Raw genomic sequence first — 20,500 nt, 5'->3', positions numbered from 1 at the left:
GGCAAGAATACTGGTGTGGGTTGCCACTTCTCCAGGGGATCTTCCCCACCCAGGGATCAAACCCATGTCTCCTGCATTGACAAGCAGATTCTTTACAACTAAGCCACCAGGAAAGCACCATTTATTCATATTAGAAGCTATTAAAATTTTAATACCCCAAAATGAAGACTGTTGCATATACTTTAGTTATATATGGAGAGACAGTTTCATGGTGAAATAGAGGATCCCACCTTTTACTGGAGCTGTGGGAACCCACCAAGGCCCAGAGAGGTGGTCTGGGCAGAGACCCCCTGACCCCCATGTAGGTGATAATGAGGAGGGACATAGTCCGGCACCCAGGGCTCGGGCTCCCCCAGCGATGCTGCTCTGGGTGCCTCTGATTCAGAGAATGAAAAGAGAGTGACACTGGGGCTGTGGGGGAGGACATTTGTAAGTGTTTAACCAGCCATTCCGAGAAGGCAATGGCACCCCACTCCAGTACTTTCACCTGGTAGGCTGCAGTCCATGGGGTTGCTAGAGTTGGACACGACTCAGCGACTTCACTTTCACTTTTCACTTTCATGCATTGGAGAAGGAAATGGCAACCCGCACCTGTGTTCTTGCCTGGAGAATCCCAGGGACGGGGAAGCCTGGTGGGCTGCTGCCTATGGGGTCGCACAGAGTTGGACACGACTGAAGCGACTTAGCAGCAACCAGCCTTTAGATGAGCACATGAGTTACTTGTTCGTGAATGGTCCAGATCGCTTCACCAGTGTGTCCTGCCTGCATTTTCACTGCTGACTGGTGCCGCCAGGTGTCAGAAGTCCAGGATAGAGGTATGACTTTCCTCAAAGTCTGGTTTCACATTGATTTGGGGAAACTTGCATCGGTCACAGCTCTTGTGACAATCGTAAGTCAGAGTCCTTGGTTCCAGCCCATCTTCCTTATTCTTCCTATGGCTCATCTACTTCCTCATTGGTTAGTAGTCACTGGTTACTAGACATTGCTGGTTAGTAGTCATCTTTGGTTAGTAGTCATTGGTTAGCAGTCAGAGGTTAGTAGTTACTTGGAGGAAATTGGAGAGAGAGGTATTAACAGCAAGAAAGAAGTATAAAGGCAGCCATGTGGATTCCAGTAAGAAAATTTTACCTTGAGGATGGAGACCTGAAAAATAGACTACTTTATAAGCATGCAGACACACACATATTTTCACACATACGGGCAAGGTGGGCGAAGGTAATGAGGAGCGATGTTTTCCCAATTATGCGTTATTTTAAAGAGAAGAGAAGGAGAGGAAGGAAGGGAGGAAGCGTTATCACATACACGCTCTTCTAATGAGTCTCAGTATTTGTCATGTTCTTTGCCCATCATATCCACAGTGTGTAAAGTGTATACATGAAATACTTCAGGAGACTTCCCTGGTGGTCTGGTGGTTTAGACTTCACCTTCCAGGGCAGGAGCTGTGGGTTCAATCCCTGGTTGGGTAGCTAAGATCCCACATGCTGTGGGGTCAAAAAAAAAAAAAAAAAAGACAACCCATGAAACAGAAGCAGTGTTGTGGAGCTGCTTTAAATGAAGACCATTTAAAGATGGTCCACCTCAAAAAAATAAAATCTTAAAAAAAAATACTTCAGAGTAGTTGTCGTAAATATTTGAAATATTTTATTGGAGCCAATTCATTCACTGTACATTTATAGATTTTTAAAGTATTTTTTAAAATCGGCAAGTCAAAATGAGACATTTGTAATATGTTCCATAAATAGGAAAACAGGGTCACATGAGAGAATAAACGGAGGCACATAGTGTAGATTTGGTGCCAGTAGGTGGGCACGGGGTCACAGGGTTCTTCCTTAAGGAAGTGACCTTAAACTGAGGCCCAGACCAGGAGCAAGACTAGCCAGGATGGAAGGAAGCTGGAGAAAGAGACTTGAGGAGGAAACAGTATTCACAGTCAGCCGTGGGAAGAGGCAGGAGAGATTTCCCTAATGTGTCATGGTTTTCATGGTTTCTGACCACCCGTGAGAGGCTGTCCTGGCCCATCACTGCAGACACATCTGTAGTTTGTTTCAAGAAAGGAAATGCCTATGAAGCCAGGGATGTAGGGTGATGGATTATGAACCCCACTCTGTGCAAGTTCAGTGAAATGTTTAACAAGAGGGTAGTTTTTTAGTCTTCCTTAAGCAGCTTCATTGAGCTTTTTGATGAGCAGATAAAAGGGGGAAAATAGAAACACAGATGTTCAGTTTTGAAAATATGAGATAATATTTGTGCTCCAAGGTCAGTGGTCTGGGAGCTGAATACTTCAGGGTTTGCATCATTCCTTGTAATATAGAATTTTCTTCCTGAGATTTTTGTTTCCCAGAGAAATTACGCAACTTGTTGGAATGTTTCAAGTGGTTAAATAGTCAATTAAAATATTGATAGCATGTCACTCCTTAAGTAGAGTGCCATTCTGCAGTTGTTTAATGTTTTAAGTTTAGATTACATCATACTTCTGAAAAAACACTGAGAACTGTCACTGCGTTACAGTTCACTGTTGAGAAGTCAGTGCTTATTCCAAGTTTTTGACCTGAGCAGGGGGTGTCTTAGGGTTTTCAAGCCACCTGAAGTGTGGTTTCCAAAGCCTACTTATTCTCAAGACTTTTTATTAACTGATATGAATACATGGCACTGCTGTTTATGAGTATAAGCATTCCACATTTATAAGCAGTAGCTAAGGGTTTTTGATGAGCTTGGTTCTAGGAAGATGGGATGGCAGTATTTTGGAGTATACAGACAATCCTTGAAATTTAATTTGTATCTAGGATATAAGTGATTGGTATGCCCCCTTCATAGCACCCACAGCACTTCCTCAGTCTCCCCTTGGGCCTCTGTGGACACACCTCTGCAAGGCGGAGCCGCAGACAGGGGACCATCCACGGGAAAGGTCAGCTTGGTGCTGGGTTTGTTTACGGGTTTATCACCGCCTCTCTGGAGGTGATCATGTTGGGAAAGATGAGTTTCCTGTTTCCCTAGGTTTGTTCTCTTCCTTTGAGGCAGCAGCTCTGGTCTTGCCCACTCCAGGAGCATTCCCCTGGAGGTCTTGAACTTGTGGGCTCCAAGTCTTGGGCCAGCTGCGCGCGTACAGTGTCAGAGCAGAAGCTAGATTTGCACCTTGCGTACTGTTCTTGCTGCACGTGTGTCCTGGAGCAAAGCGCTGGGCAGTTTCCTGATCTGTAAGACGAAGACAACAGTGGTCCCAGGAGTATGTTTGCACACACACACACACACACACACACACGCCCTTGGTGAGTGTGCCCATGTGTCTTCCTTCCAACTTAGAGATTGCTGAGTCCTGTGGGAGCTTGAAGAGCAGCAGTGGGGCCAGTATTTATGCCACCAGCAGGTACTGAGAAACCGGTGCTTTGGGAGGCTGGGAAGGGTGGGCAGAGCAAAGGAGCTGGTTGGTAAGCCTGTACCGACACAGCGCACAGGATCTTAATTTTCCAACCAGGGATTGAACCCTCATCCCCTGCATTGGAAAGGCAGAGTCTTAACCACTGGGCCACCAGGAAGTCCCATTTCTTTTTTTTTTCACCCCTGGACAAAGTTTCATGAACCTTTCACAGCTCTTCTCCATGCTTTGATTTTTGTTTGATTGAAGATGTTTGTTACTTTAGTTTCAACAGCGGAAGAGAGTGCGTAGAGCACCTACACAAGTCACTGATTTTCTGAGGAAGACTGTAGCACAGAGAGGTTGAGTGATTCGTTCAAGTTTGCACAGCTGCTGGTGGCCCTTGAAGAGGTTGTCAGTCTGAACAGAGGCATCCATCTCCTAGTGCAGTGATGTTTTTAGCCACCAGAGACCACACATACCCTCACATCCCTCCCACCCCCTGCTGCCTATGCTGATGTAATTATTTAGCTGCACCCCAAAATCATATTAATATAACCATGAATAATTGAAAAAAAGCTACCTATTAACTCTCCCAAATAAAATATTTTACTTGTAATCTATACACACATGTTTAACTATGTACAACAGTACCATAATTTTTATGTTCTATGATATCTCAGTTCATATCAGATACCTGGGTTTAAAAGGACTTTAAACATTTTCTTAATGGAATCATTTTTAGCTTTCAGAAAGAGTTCTTGCTTGAAGACAAAGAACAGCTTGCTAACCACAAAAGAAGGATCGATGCTCAGCTTTTAGCTGCCCTTCCTAAAGGTAAGACTTCTATCTGGGGCATGTAAATATATTATCTGATTTTCCTGGAGAACTCTTTCCCTAATCCCCAGCTCAGTTCTCCTCGGTGCCCCTTTCTGCCTCATCAAGAAAGCCACCTTAATTAAATAACCTCTTTTGTCACATTTTTATTTTTTAAATTATTCTTTATTGGTGTATTGTGGTTTTACAATGTTGCGTTAGTTTCTACTGTACAGCAAAGTGAATCAGCTATGCATAGATCCACTCTCTTTTGGATTTCCTTCCCATTTAGGTCATCACAGAGCACTGAGTAGAGTTCCTTGTGCTATACCGTAGGTTCTCACTAGTTAGGAATCAGTCCTGAGTATTCATTGGAAGGACTGGTGCTGAAGCTGAAACTCCAATACTTTGGCCATCTGATGCGAAGAACTGACTCATTGGAAAAGACCCTGATGCTGGGAAAGATTGAAAGCAGGAGAAGGAGACGACAGAGGATGAGATGGTTGGATGGCATCACTGACTCGATGGACATGAGTTTGAGTGAACTCCGGGAGTTGGTGATGGACAGGGAGGCCTGGCGTGCTGCAGTCCATAAGGTCGCAGAGTCAGACATGACTGAGCAACTGAACTGACTGACCTGAGTGTATATATGTCAGTCCCAATCCCCCAATTCACCCCACTCCATCTTTCTGCCGGTGGTGTCCATATACTTGTTCTCTACACCTATGGCTCTTATTTCTGCTTTGCAGGGAAGATCATCTACACCATTTTTTCTAGATTCCACATATATGTATTAATATTCAATATTTCTTTTTCTCTTTTTGACTTCACTCTGTCTCTAGGTCCATCCACATCTCTACAAATGATCCAATTTCATTTCTTTTTATGGCTGAGTAATATTCCATAGTAAGTACCACATCTTTATCCATTCCTCTGTAGATGGACTTCACCATACCATGAGTCCCTTCCTTTCATTTTAGGCATCCTCAAGTTTTTGCTGGAAGCTGGCATCGCGGATAAGAGAGCAGTCCTAGAATCAGCCTCACCTCATCTCTCTCCTACTTTTCACCTTCTCCAGGGGTGATGAGCTCTGCTTACTTGCCCATTTCTTTTCTGTCCACCCCCTCCCACTGCTTCCAGCCCCCTGAGGCTTTCCAGTGCTAGGATATCTTTCAGCTCCCAACTGGGCAACACACTGAGCAAGCAGTGCAAAGTGCATCTTAAACATCTCTCTTCTTATCCAAGTAGACACTCACATCTGGTGAGTTCACACTTTCACTGGTTGAGATGTACATGCAGTCAAATATTTGCATCAGCTACCAGCCCTCTACGTCTAGTATTGCACATGAAATAATACGAGCATTACCTGATATTTATTTCTACCAACTGTAACACTAACTCAGGGGAGTACCAGCTCACAAACTGTGTTTATCCCAAATGAGCTGTGTAAACTTTGCTTCAGAAGAAACAGCTTTTCCAGCAATCCCACTCCTGGGCATATACTCAAAAAAGATATAATTCTCTAATTTGAAAGGATACATGGCACACCCACATTCAAAGTTGCACTATTTACAACAGCCAAGACATGGCAGTAGTCTAAATGTCCATCAGCAGAGGAATGGATTAAAAAAAGAGTCAGAGAAAGAAAAACGCCATGTATCACTCACACATGGAATCTGAAAAAATGATACAAATGAACTTACAGAACAGAAGCAGACTCACAGACCTAGAAAACAAACTTATGGTAATCAAAGAGAAAGCTGGGGAGGGATAAATTAGGAGTTGGGGATTCATTAATAATTAATTATGATTCTATTAATTATAAGAATTTATACTGTATATAAAAGTGACAACAAGGACTTACTGTTTAACATAGAAAACTATATTCAGTATCTCATAATAACCTATAATAGAAAAGAATCTGAAAATGTATATATGTATATATATGTCTGTGTGTCTGTGTATATATACACAGACACACACACATATAAAACTGAATCATTTTGCTACATTCCTGAAATATTGGAAATCAACTATATTTCAATAAAAATAAATTAAAAAAAGAAACAGTTCTGGTAGAAGATCAAGGGTTTTCTTCTGTCCTGAAAGAAAAAAAAAAAACATAAAAACCGAAAATAGCAGCAGTAAATCATGAGATCAAGCCCAGACGAAATTAGACCAGAAAAAATATTCTCTTAACAGAAACAAAATCAATTTTAAAAGTCCCACTGACAAATTTACGTGCATCCTGAGGAACTGAGCCAGTCGTACTCCTGGACACAGGTTGATGAGGATGGATACTTGAAGAAGGACCCCAGGGTTTTGGCCTGGTGGTAACAACGTCAAGAAGGGACATTTTCCAGTTTTTAAGTGTTTAACAAAACTGTCCACTGAAACAGAGTCTTGTTCTGTTTTGCTCCAGAGGTCCAAAATAAGAAGAATGTGTGGAATTCTAAGAAGGCAGGTGAGATTTCATATGAGGAAGAAAATTCTGGTCGTTCATGGCACCTGGAAGTGAAAGGCACTGCATTGTAATCTCATTAACTGGGGAGGACACCTATGTGCGGGGTTCCCACCTGGAACCCCAGGTGTGAAATGGAAAAGTCCTTCCAATTTGTAAGACTCTTTCAGAAGACAAACTCAATTTAACCTGAGTGAAATTGAAAGTGTTAGCCGCTCAGTAGTGTCCAACTCTGTGACCCCATGGACTATAGCTAACCAGGCTCCTCTGTCCATGGGATTCTCCAGGCAAGAATACTGGAGTGGGTAGTAGCTATTACCTTCTCCAGGGGATCTTCCTGACCCAGGGATCAAACCCAAGTCTTCTGCATTGCAGGCTGATTCTTTATCATCTGAGCCACCAGGGAAGCCCAAGCCAAATGTAAAAATCTGTGAAGGTGATCAAAATAAAGAGCAAGAATGAACAAACTAATTTTAGCAGCGGTTTAGATTTGACTGATTATGGAAAGTTGCATACTAAAGGTTTCCTCTTCTCTTTGTCCCCCCTTTCCTTCTCTTAGTAAATAATAAATAATAAGATCAGAAAAATTAAGAACAATGTGAGGAGATGCTAGATTCCTCAAAGCTCAATGAGCTCTACATATAACAATTTTAAAATGTATAAACTTATTAACCAGTTTTATTAGACATTATCATAATTGGTCATTAAAAACCATGATTTTCCCTAATCAAAGATGATTATGTACTCACCAGATTTATGTTTCTAAATTAACAAGGTTTTTCAAACATGCTTCTTAAGCATTAGGGTCCCTCCTCCCCTGAATTTCATCTTAATTCCCATAGATTTATTTCATAGTCTTTACTCTTTGTGAATTTGGGCAGACACATTTGGAAAGACCTCAGGTATTACCTGAGGTCTTTTTATTTCTCCACCTTAACAGGTGTATTCAGTATTCTGTCAGTTCTTGGTAATAACAGGTTAAAAATAAGAATTGATTATGAGTTTTAATGTCATGGAGTTTCATGTTGGTTTATAAGTTTACAGAAGCTTCTTCCTGTTCATTTAGTGACGGGATTGATGCTTCTGTGAAATTGAGCTTTTAAATGATCTTTGATTTTTCTCTAAGGAACTTCCTTTACCCATGTATCATGAACAAGTAATCAAGGGATTAAAACCCTTTACCAGTGTAAAGCTTATCCTATTAAAATAGATTTTCCATTTAGGAGTTATGGACAAAATATATGATTCTATTTTTTTTAACAGCTTCAACAAGTTATAATCTGTATACTATACAGTTATCCATTTTAAGTAGACAGTTTGGTGGCTTTTGGTAGCTTCACAGAGTCGTGCATCAATCAGCAGAGTCAATTTTAGAACATTTTCATTATCCCCCCAAAAGCCCTTCTGATAGCCATCACACCTCCCCCTCTTTCCTCTAGGTTTGTAATGATTTTATTTTATAAGCTGCTGGTCTTTGTATTAGTGGCTGCCATCCAAGTGTAAAAGTTAAAGTGGATTACTCCTGGGGAAGAAAAGATCAGCATTCAGAATATTCTGGACCTGGCCCGTGGTATCAAATGCAGGCAAGGGGAGAGCTGTTCTTGGCAGTCCCCCCACTACTTATATTTCTTTGGAAGATTCTACTGTATTCAGACTTGGGGGACTGAAATCAACAATAACTTTACCAGAAAGCCTGTCCTCAGAGCTAATTGAAGAAACCATGCTTCCCAAGAAAAGCACCTAACAGACCAAATTATCCTGCATATTGCTATTATACGTTATTACAGAGTATATGAGGCAATTAAATAGTTTTATAAAGTATTATAGCCCCTGATGTCAAATCCTCTTAAATTGCCTTACTTGGAAAATGACCAGTGCAATCCTGTCAGAAGTTGCTGAAGAAATAGAGTCATAGAATCCATATTTCTTAGACAAGGACAGCAGACTAAAATCACAGGGATTTTAGCAAGGGATAATTTAGTGTACATACAAGTCTCAGAGCACTTGAAAATTTATTGCAACATAAGTTAGACCAGCTGTGCTAGTTTCTATCTGGATTTATGATGACGAATATTGCTATTTTCTGAACCATGTATTAGTTATATACATATGACACAGCATACCGTCAATTGAATTATGGCATTTGCGTCTAATTTTTCAAAATCTCTTGTTTTTAGGAAAGAGACACTGAAGGATTTAGAGTTAAAAGGAGCATCAGGCTGCAACTTACTCTTAAATGGTTCAGAAAAATTAATATGTGAATATGAGAATGTGTGCCTTCGTGCTCACCGTGCTCAGTTGCTCAGTCGTGTGCGACTCTTTGCAACCCCGTGGACTGTAGCCCACCAGGCTCCTCTGTTCATAGGATTTTCCAGGCAAGAATACTGGAGTGGGTTGCCGTGCCCTTCTCCAGGGGGTCTTCTCAACCCAGGGTTCCAACTCATCTCCTGCATTGGCGGGCAGGTTCTTTACCACCTGGGAAGCCCTATATCCGTGTGTATATACACATAAATATATGCATATTTTTGTATATATTTGCATGTAAATATACATATGGAGATAGAAAAGGGGGTAAAAATAAGTATAGTAACAAATGTTTACAAATGAAAAATGTCTTAATTTTTCTCTGAGACTGAAATATATAAAAATTGTAAAGGAAGGAAACCTTCTTTTGGGAGATCATGAATAATAATAAACTATGTTCAGGGCCGGCAGTCAGAAGATGGAGCAGTGATAGAGCAGTCTGTGGACTCTGTACAAAAGACATGAAATGACCACGTGTTTCCACAGTAGGGGCGACTTCCATGCTTTCTTAGTACTAGCTTTTTATTTTTACAGTGCTTTAGAATATACCTGACCAAAATTCAGTGGGGGTGGGGAGTACTACAAATGCTCATCTGAAGTTTTTCTCGTTTGGAATTGCATTAGCAGTTCAAATAAACCATCGTTCAGTGCAACTAGAGATTATCATACTAAGTGAAGTAAGCCAGAAAGAGAAAGACCAATACCATATGATGCAACTTGTACGTGGAATCCTAAACGTGGCACAAATGAGCTAACCTATGAAACACGAACAGATTCACAAACATGGAAAACAGACTTCTGATTACCAAGGGGGAGGAGGTGAGGGGAGGGAAGGACTGGACTTTGGGGATTCAGTTCAGTTCAGTCGCTGAGAGTGCAGTTCAGTTCGTGTCCAACTCTTTGCAACCCCATGAATCGCAGCATGCCAGGCCTCCCTGTTCATCACCATCTCCCAGAGTTCACTCAGACTCATGTCCATCGAGTCAATGATGCCATCCAGCCATCTCATCCTCTGTCGTCCCCTTCTCCTCCTGCCCCCAATCCCTCCCAGCATCAGAGTCTTTTCCAATGAGTCAACACTTCGCATGAGGTGGCCAGAGTACTGGAGTTTCAGCTTTAGCATCATTCCTTCCAAAGAAATCCCAGGGCTGATCTCTTTCAGAATGGACTGGTTGGATCTCCTTGCAGTCCAAGGGACTCTCAAGAGTCTTCTCCAACACCACAATTCAAAAGCATCAATTCTTTGGCGCTCAGCCTTCTTCACAGTCCAACTCTCACATCCATATATGACCACAGGAAAAACCATAGCCTTGACTAGACGGACCTTAGTCGGCCAAGTAATGTCTCTGCTTTTGAATATACTATCTAGGTTGCTCATAACTTTTCTTCCAAGGAGTAAGCATCTTTTAATTTCATGGCTGCAGTCACCATCTGCAGTGATTTTGGAGCCCCCAAAAATAAAGTCTGACACTGTTTCCACTGTTTCCCCGTATATTTCCCATGAAGTGATGGGACCGGATGCCATGATCTTCGTTTTCTGAATGTTGAGCTTTAAGCCAACTTTTTCGCTCTCCACTTTCACTTTCATCAAGAGGCTTTTTAGCTCCTCTTCACTTTCTGCCGTAAGGGTGGTGTCATCTGCATATCTGAGGTTATTGGGGATTAGCAGATGCAAACTGTTATATTTAGGATGGATAAACAACAAGGTCCTACTGAATAGCACAGGGGACTGTAATCAATATCCTGTGATAAACTATAATGGAAAAGGATATAAAAAAGAATATATGTATTTGTTTGCTGTACAGCAGACATTAACATAGCCTCCTGAATCAACTATAGGTAAATAAAAAAATTTTTTAAACCAGCAAAATGAAACAAAATAACCAGAAACATACATAGCCAAATAAAAAGTCATTCTCGTTTACACAACCCACTATAGTAATTATGTTACATGTGCGTCAGCTCACCATGAGTTGACCTTTCTTTCCGGATTTTGGGAAATAATGTCAAGATGGAGCATGTTGCTTATCTTTTTCACTGTACTGCTGGATTTTCTTTAAATGTTTTCAGGTGCACAACTTCTATAGAAAATGTTCAAGTTTTAATGAGATAAAAATGATTTTCAGTCGCAAATGAGGACCAGAAAAGTCAGCTTAATTGTTCAGAGTAGACATCGTGTGCCTCTCCAAATGCATTGCTTCCTTATTTTTTATGCTTGTTCTGGCTCACTTCATTCAGATGGTTTACAAACAGCAGAAGCTTACTGCTCACTGCTCTGGGGACTAGAAGCCCAGGATCAGGGCGGCAGCATGGTCAGGCTCTGGTGAGCGCCCTCTTGCTGGTTGCAGGCTGCCGACTTCTCATGGCATCCTCACGTGGTGCATGGGGCTCGGGAGCTCTGTGCAAAAGTGGTGAAAGTGTCAGTTGCTCAGTCGTGTCCAGCTCATTGCATCCCCATGTACTGTAGCCCGCTAGGCTCCTCTGTCCGTGGAATTCTCCAGGCAAGAATACTGGAGTGGGTCACCATTCCTTCTCCAAGGAGTCTTCCCAACCCAGGGATTGAACCCGGGTCTCCTGCATCACAGGCAGACTCTTTACTGTCTGAGCCACCAGGGAAACCCTTGGGAGCTCTGTGGGGCTTCTTTATTAAAGGGCCAGTCCCATTCATGAGCACAGGGCCTAATCCCTCCGTAAGGTCCCGCCTCCTAGTACTATCACTTTGGGGGTTAGAATTTTAACATATGAATTGGTGAGGGGGATATACACATTTGGCTTCCCAGGTAGTTCAGTGGTAAAGAGTCCACCTGTCAAGGCAGGAGACCTGGGTTCCATCTGTGGGTTGGGAAGGTCCCCTGGAGAGGAAAATGGCAGCCCACTCCAGTATTCTTGCCTGGGAAACCCCATGGGCAGAGGAGCCTTACAGTCTATATAGTCTATGGGATTGCAAAGAGTCGGACATGACTGAGCGTGCACACACACTTTCAGGCTGTAACCTACCTAGTTGAAATAATTCAGGAGAAAAGGCAACATGCCATTGTACCACTCAAGTCCTATTCATATGCTCCATTTCTCAGTTATGGGTTTAGGGCACAGGTTTAAGACAAACCTCCCAGAGTCCTTGGAATTTGGTGTCAACTGTTTCTGGAGCAGTTTTATGAAAAATAGAGCTCAGTTTTCCACTTCGGGTTTTAAATAATTCATTGATACTTATCCTTGAAAATATCTCCAGAATCTGTGCTACCAGTCATGAAAGTTTTATCACCACCATCTCGTGAGAGCTCATTTGTTAACTGGGAAGCAGTGATAAGCCACACTTCCTCCAAAGGCAGGAGGTACCATTGTCACTGGACCCTGGTCTTCTCCTTGCGAGCATTTGTTCTTAGCTACTCCCGGGAAGGCCGCTGGTGACAGAGATACCTGTGAAGCCAACTATCCTTGTTAAAATGTCGGTCCAACCCACTGTTAAGGTAGCTGTCATTTAAAAATAAATAAATAAAAACATGGCTGGTATCTCTGAACACAATCAAAGGACAGTTTAGAAGCCATGCGTGCACGCACATGTATGGTTTTGACTCCTTCCTAAACAGAACCACTTAGGGAATTTCCTGGCAGTTCTGTGGTTAGGACTTCATGTTCTCAATGCTAAGGGCATAGGTTCAATCCCTGATCAGGGAACTAAGATCTTGCAAGCCACGAAATGTGGCCAAAAATAAAAATAGCCACTTAAAAAAAAATGGAAATTGAAGTTCCAATTTTCAAGTGGAAATTGAAGCAGTTGCAAATTAAATCCCAAGCGTTTATATCCCATCCTTTGAGCTTCTGCTTTGACTCAGCCTTGCAGATGTTTCATGGGCCCCAGGCCTATCACCACTCCTCTCTTCCTGGGACATCAGCAGGAAAAGCTCAGAGGAGCCCTTGTGAATTCACGGGATTGAGGAGGAAGCAAGAAAAATTTCTCTACCCAATATGGCCATTTCCACAGAAACCTGTGGCCTCTCAATAAAAATATCCTTGTGGTCAGTGTTATCTGAGGCCCTCCCAAGATCAGCAAAATGTTCGTCTGATCATCCAGTGTTGCCCAGGGGAGTGAGGGTCGTCACCTTTCTACCATCCACCTAAATTCCAGCAAGGAAACATGTTAACATTTCCTCCCAGTGAAAGCTTGGAAAGGGGAGGCACAGGAACCAGGTTAATCTAAACTGTATTGGAGAAGGTGTACCACATTACGAAACCTTAGCAACCCAAGCAGGAAGGAGGCTGCAAATCTTTACAGGTTCAGTGATGGGTGAGGCCAGACTGCTGTGAGCGCTTGAGTGGTATAACCTGCTGGTGGCACATGGCGCTCATAGTCCTCCAGTCTCTACTTTTGCAAATGTTTGAAGTTTTGCAGGATGGAGAGTTTAAAATACTATATAAAACTAAAAACCAGATAGTGAGCTTTCTGCTGACTAGAGAAAAACCTAAAGACAAACTGGTGAGGCCTCCCCTGGTTCTCCTGGGCGAAATAGAGCTCACTTCTTTTTTCCGTCTCTTGTTCTCACGGTGTTACTTCTTAGACCAACCTGTGACATGTATGAGTGAGTGTGTATTTGTGTCTATATTTGCGTACATGCCTATTCATTTGGCACCTACCTCCCCGGTTATTACACAGTCTGCAAGAACTCTGTTTTGTACATCACTGTTGCAAGGGAGCCATAAACGGAGTTCCAAAGATAGATGTTGTGTGAATGAGTGAATAAAATGAATGCATGACAGCTAACTACCGGATCATCTTTTTCTTCTTTTTTGTCTTCTTTTAGTTGCAGAATTAAGAAAAATCTTTGAACCAAAGAGGAAAGAATTTTTAGAAATGAAAAGGTAAGATGTTCATTGTACCTAGTGAAGAAGGAGAAGAGTTTGCCGAGCAGTAACCAGTGTTCCCGGAGAACCAATGCCCCTGACTCACTATGCCTCGGTTGGTGTCTCACACAGAAAAGAAAGAATTGCCCGGCGCTTAGAAGGAATTGAAACCGACACGCAGCCTATCCTCTTGCAGAGCTGCACGGGCTTGGTGACTCATCGCCTGCTGGAGGAGGACACGCCCAGATACATGCGTGCCACAGACCCGGCCAGCCCGCACATCGGTGAGCTTGTGGCCGGCAGGCCTCTCATCAACCTTTTTTTTTTTTTTTTTTTTTAACTTTATTTATTTTTGGCTGCGCTGGGTCTATGTGGCTTCTCGGGTTCTCCCTAATTGTGGTGAGCGGGGGCCACTCTAGTTTCTGTGGGCAGGCTTCTCTTTGCAGTGGCTTCTGCTACTGTGGAGCACAGGCTCAAGGCGTGCAGGCTCAATCATTGTGGCACGTGGGCTTAGTTGCCCCACAGCATGTGGAATCTTGTGCCTGGACCAGGGATTGAACCCATGTCCCCTGTCTTGGCAGGCTGGTTCTCAACCAGTGGACCACCAGGGATTCCCTATCATCAGCGTTTTCTATCCAGCACTCCTGGAAAAAGAGATGTTGCAACAAGTGAACTGTGCAGATTGTAATTTTTTTTAAGATATGTGTTTGTTAAAACCGGCAGCAACACCCACGTCAGCTCCACCATGCCTCCCAGGTGTGGTCCCCTGGTGTCACAACAAGAAAGGACCCCACTGTTGAGTAATTGATGACCAATCATTTCTCCCCAACCCCAGCCTGGGCCCCACCAGGGGCAGGTACTGGCTCTTTCTCTCCATCTCTTCAGGGCCCCAGCTGTCAGAGATCCTCAGGTTTGTTTGGGAAAGGGCTGAATAAGACAGCCATCTCTTATATATATAGTAGGTTTAAACAGAATGCCCTGATGCCCAGCACAGGGCCGAGGTGCTCACAGGGAACTTGACAGGCAAAGCTGGACCTCAGATGCTTAGGAGTCTCACTCTGTGTTTATGCAACAAATATCCTCTTTAAATTATTTGAATCGGTGTAATTTTAAATGCATTGTATATTTATTTCTTGTTAAATAGCATGGCAAACATGACTTAGTTTTTCTGTGCTTTCTCGGATGTTGGTATGCGCATCAGATATCCCACGTGACCTTAGGAGAGAATGGCATGTACGGGGCTGCTCTCCCTGTCTGCATCCCAGGTTCTGCTGCCCTGTGCTACTGCTTTGAATAGCCAGCGTCTTCTAGTTTCTTCTTCAGAGGGAGTTGCTAGTTTCCCTTCATAATGTGATCAGTTTGCTTGTCTATACAATTTCTGGTTTTCTACGGCCAGAAAACTAGAGAACTAAGGTTTTTTTTTCTCATTACACACATGAAGAATCAAGAATACCCAGAGTACCAAAATAAATCCTATTGTATATAAAATGTATCATATGATCTTGTAAGCATCATGTTAGTCAGGAAGAATTATTTAACAGACTTGTCTTGGGAAAAATGGGATGGCAATGGGGAGAGACAATGTCCCATCCTCACTTCCTACTCAACACAAAAATAAGATTCAGTGACTCACATCATTAATTATAAGAGAATAATGAAGAATATGGAAACAAAAATGAATATTTAGGTCCAGTTGAATGGAAATGAACTTTCAAAACACAGAAACAGTGGTAGAAATCACCAGTGACCAGGTCAATTGATTTGACTACATATTGAACATCTGTGCTTCAAAGACAATCTTCAACAGACTTCACAAAAAATTAAGTTTGGAAATGTTCATGAAAAATATAAAGAACTCATATACCTATAAAATTTTACATAAATTGACTAAAATGAGACACTGTGAATCAAAAGAATGTAGAGCAACAAACTTGACCAGATATTCTAGAGGAGAAAAAGATAATAAAATGGCTATTAAATAATTGAAAAATGCATGCATCCTCTTTTTCCTGGTAATCTAGGGCAATTTTTAATTTTTTAGAGCAACATGACATCATGACAAACATTTTTAGAAATATGGAACTATTTATATAAACCCAAAATAGAGGTGTAAAATGAAGTACAACAGATACAGATAGATAATAAATTATATGATTATTTGATATTCTCATTTATGGTTTTATATATTACAGGGATGCTTTCTTTATTTTTATTGAAATATAGCTGATTTACAGGGTTGAGGTAATTTCTGCTGTACAGCAAAGTGGTTCAGTTATATGCACATTCTTTTTCATATTTTCAAAGGTGATTTTTTAAAAAATTAGCAGTGTTTGTGAGAGAACATAAATTTCAGGTTTCATTATAAATTGATGCAAAGTTTATAGAAATTAATTTGACAATATAGCAAGTATCTTAAAATGAGGTACCTACTGATAATTCTACTTTTACACAACTATCTTTTGTAATTGTAATCAGAAAATAAGATGGATTAAAAGTTAGAATCAACTTAAATGCCTAAAAATATGAGATGGCTTAAACTGATTCTAAAATGCGTATTGAATAGTATAAAGCCTTAAAAATGATATCTTCAAAATAAGATTTGCAAGCAGGGAAATGTTTTATGTAGAACATTCAGTTCAGTTCAGTTCAGTCGCTCAGTCGTGTCTGACTCTTTGCGACCCCATGAATCGCAGCATGCCAGGCCTCCCTGTCCATCACCAACTCCCAGAGTTCACTCAGACTCATGTCCATTGAGTCAATGATGCCATCCAGCCATCTCATCCTCTGTCGTCCCCTTCTCCTCCTGCCCCCAGTCCCTCCCAGCATCAGAGTCTTTTCCAATGAGTCAACTCTTTGCATGAGGTGGCCAAAGTACTGGAGTTTCAGCTTTAGCATCATTCCTTCCAAAGAAATCCCAGGGCTGATCTCCTTCAGAATGGACTGGTTGGATCTCCTTGCAGTCCAAGGGACTCTCAAGGTTTATATAAAATATGAGTTATATAGAAAACAATCACTAAGACTAGAAAGAGTATATAGGAAAGTTTAGCAAATTATGCATTTATTTATTACTGATGATTATAGATTAGTGATTATTGGTGACTTGGGGGCTAACTTTCCTGTGTTTTCATTGTAGATCTTTTCTACATCACACATGCATAGTGTAATTGGAAAAAGCCACTTCTGTTAACAGAGAGTACCACCACTACCTGGCAGATATTGACATGGCCCATTATTATTATAGTTACTGTCAGATGCTGAGAAACCACACTCTTGTCACTTGTCAAATTACAGCAGTTCAAATATCTGTTATCCTTTCTAGAGGACTCTGAACACATCCTCTGGCCTCACACATGAAATATTAAACTCAAAAGCAGGAAAGTACATGAATAAGGGGAAATGACAGTGAGCAGCAGTGGAGGCTGTCAAGATTGAGCTTTAAGCCGAGGCCATGCCTGACATAGCTTGTGCGGTGCACAGAGCATCTCAGCCCTTAATGTATTTCCCTGCAGACCTCAGACTTCCTCAGCCTCCCAGGTAAATCACTGTAGGTGACCTCAAGGAGGGGAGAAATCTGTTCTTCACAGCCTGGCCACTCAGTGTGTTGTGTACAGAACAGAGTAGAATAAATGCATGTCTTTGATTGAATTCTGTGTATATGATCTTCTTGTAGGTCGATCAAATGAAGAAGAAGAAACTTCAGATTCTTCACTAGAAAAGCAGACTCGATCCAAACAGTGCACAGAAACCTCAGGCATCCATGCTGACTCCCCCTACAGCTCAGGCATCATGGACACCCAAAGCCTCGAGTCCAAAGCCGAAAGAATCGCCAGGTACAAAGCAGAGAGAAGACGGCAGCTGGCAGAAAAGTATGGGCTCACCCTGGATCCGGAAGTGGACTCTGAAACTCCATTTCGATACAGCAGGTCCAGAAAGGACCCCGAGGCTGCAGAGAAAAGAGGGGGAAGAAGTGAGCGATCAGCCGAGTCCAGCAGAGACTCCGGCTCATCCTACTCCAGGACTGAGCTCTCGGGGCTCAGGACCTGCGTAGCTGAGTCTAAGGACTATGGCCTGCACCGGAGCGACGGTGTTTCCGACACAGAGGTGCTGCTCAACGCAGAAAACCAAAGACGGGGTCAAGAGCCCAGCGCCACCGGGCTGGCCCGAGACCTGCCCCCTGCAGGGGAGGTCTCTGCCTCCTTCTCATTCTCCGGGCGAGACTCTGCCCTCGATGAAGTGCCAAGGTCCCCAAAGCCAGTGCACAGCCTGCCCAGTGCATCGGCTGGGCAGCCAGCCTCCCCAAGCCACTCCGCCAGTGACCTGCCACTCCCTGCGGAGGCTCGAGCCAGGTAAGTGTTGACCCACCGTCACCTACATCCCCTCTGCTGCTTCTGTGTCTGAGATTTGGGGTCCTCAGAGCTCTGCTAAGTTCTGGGCTAACTACAGAAATAATGATATTGATGATTTTTTTTCATTTTCACAATGTCAACACAGGTTCTACCAAAGCAGGAAGCTTCCCAGTCTTAAATTTATCAATTTAGTTCTTGGTATGTTCTTTTTTAAAAGAATAAACTGAACAGGTGTTATGGCGACACATTTTCAAGACCTTTCTTCTGTTTCTCACCTGCCTTTAACAAGTGTCTTTTCCTTCGTTTTCCTGTGATCGTACCCAAGACTTTGGAGCCATTGTTTCTGTTGCTGTCATTTAAAATCACCAAGTGGAAGGGCACCACTAACCAGTTTCCACTGGGTCTCAGTTTAGGTTATGTGAAGTATGCCCAGTATACACTGACTATGACTATAACATATGTCACAAAGTACATCAGCGTGCTAAGGATACTGCTGTGTATCAAAGCACCTCATTGAAAAGATCCACCAGTAGGAGAAATCGCTGCATCACAGAGTCAGCGAATGGAAAATCAGAGAATGGATAAAATCAGAAAGTCAGATGCCCGAAGAGGATATATGTTTCTTTCCCAATTTAAATATCTAAGTTTAAATTTGAGTTCAGTTTAGATATTTAAATCTAAAAAGTATGCTGAACAATTAGAATGCAATTTACATAAATCTCCTACTTCATGGTTTAGGCTAATTGTCTAGGCAGACTCCTAAATGTATTTTTTCAGTTCAAATAAACATTAGGTTTGCAGGTGAATTGAGGGGGATAAGAACCTGAGATCAGGTAAATTTATTCTAGAAAAAAAAAAAAAGAAAACATGATGGAAAATACTGCTGTTTATTCCATGTTGGGACAAAGTAAATATGGCCATCTTCACGTGGCAGTTTTACATCTAAAACAGACTATTTCAGTTATTGAAGTGTATTGACTCTGAGACCAGCTGCTACTGGCTTGACCATCTACACTAGAATATTTAGCGATATTAGCTTCTAAGAGAGGAGAAGGCAATGGCAACCCACTCCAGTACTCTTGCCTGGAAAATCCCACGGACAGAGGAGCCTGGTAGGCTGCAGTCCATGGGGTCCCTAAGAGTCGGACACGACCGATCAACTTCACTGTCACTTTTTACTTTCCTGCATTGGAAAAGGAAATGGCAACCCACTCCAGTATTCTTGCTTGGAGAATCCCAAGGACGGGGGAACTTGTTGGGGTCCCACAGAGTCGGACACTACTGAAGCGACTTAGCAGCAGCAGCAGCTTCTAAGAGAAATCAATAGTATGGATCTTGATTGTAGTTTGAGGGCCTTTGTTCATCCTTCAGGCTAAACTGCTCAAAGTTTAGGGACTTATTGTCTCGTATTTTGAAACATATGTTATAGTCATATTCTTTCATTTGGGGAAATTTGCATTTTGTAGTAAAAACAATGTTCTTGGGTTAGTTATACTCTGTCAAAGCAAACTCTTGGTGAGCTATGTGAGCAGGACAAAGGAACCTAACATCACAAAATAGAAAGAAAGCTCGAGTTGTGTGGGTTACATGGTTTAAAAAATAACAAGGAGTCCAGTTTTTGATTGCCATATCATGAAAACTGTTTATCATCATGGTGTCTGGGTTAACCATCAGTTCTCAACAAGATTTTTGAAGCCTGGTGGCTCAGAGGTTAAAGCGTCTGCCTGCAATGCAGGAGACCTGGGTTCGATCCCTGGGTCGGGAAGATCCCCTGGAGAAGGAAATGGCAACCCACTCCAGTATTCTTGCCTGGAGAATCCCATGGACAGAGGAGCCTGGTAGACTACAGTCCACGGGGTAGCAAAGAGTCAGACACGACTGAGCAACTTCACTTTCACTTCACTTATAATAATAAAACTGTGCAGAGTATTCCAGGTAAAATGATAGGATATGTGATAGTTTTGTGTGAGTTAAAGTCTCAATAATCAAAAATATATATCACTTAAAATCTTAAGAGCCCACTTCCTTCTAGGTTTTGTTGTTTTTTAAACATTTTTGGCTGCGCTAGGTCTTCATTGCTGTGTGTGGGATTTCTCTAGCTGCAGAGTGGGGGCTGCTCTTTAGCTGAGGTGCTCAGTCTCAGTGCAGAGCACGGGCTGTAGGGCGCACAGGCTCAGAAGTGGTGGTTCACAGGCTCCAGACCCTACAGCACATGGAATCTTCCTGGACCAGGGATCAAACCTATGTCCCCTGTAATGGCAGGCGAGTCTTCACTAGTGGACCACCAGGGAAGTCCCCTCCTGGTTATTTGACGAGGCATGTTACCTGGGAGTGTTCATACACCTAGCCTCTGCCTGACAGTGCCTTTCTTTCATAGAAGAA

The 20,500-nt window shown here is 42.4% G+C and overlaps 1 protein-coding gene across 7 annotated transcripts in view; it reads left to right on the top strand.

Annotated features, from left to right (window-relative positions):
• Positions 1-20,500, top strand: part of SVIL (supervillin) — a 185,971-nt gene that overhangs the window by 76,976 nt on the left and 88,495 nt on the right. For 4 of the 7 annotated variants that reach the window (XM_060397444.1, XM_042230629.2, XM_042230623.2 and 1 more), the window contains 4 exons: positions 4,098-4,189; positions 13,733-13,790; positions 13,905-14,056; positions 17,443-18,118. In XM_060397444.1, coding sequence (XP_060253427.1) covers positions 4,098-4,189; positions 13,733-13,790; positions 13,905-14,056; positions 17,443-18,118 — 978 coding nt within the window. Of the gene's footprint in view, positions 1-571; positions 816-4,097; positions 4,190-6,590; positions 6,633-13,732; positions 13,791-13,904; positions 14,057-17,442; positions 18,119-20,500 lie in introns of all 7 variants that reach the window. The other 3 variants (XM_060397440.1, XM_060397442.1, XM_060397443.1) reach the window with 3 other exon arrangements.

This window comes from Ovis aries, chromosome 13 (genome assembly GCF_016772045.2).
Source record: "Ovis aries strain OAR_USU_Benz2616 breed Rambouillet chromosome 13, ARS-UI_Ramb_v3.0, whole genome shotgun sequence".
Classification (NCBI taxonomy): Eukaryota; Metazoa; Chordata; class Mammalia; order Artiodactyla; family Bovidae; genus Ovis; species Ovis aries.
The sequence above is the reverse complement of the archived record's forward strand: the minus strand, read 5'-3'. Positions and strand labels throughout refer to the sequence as shown.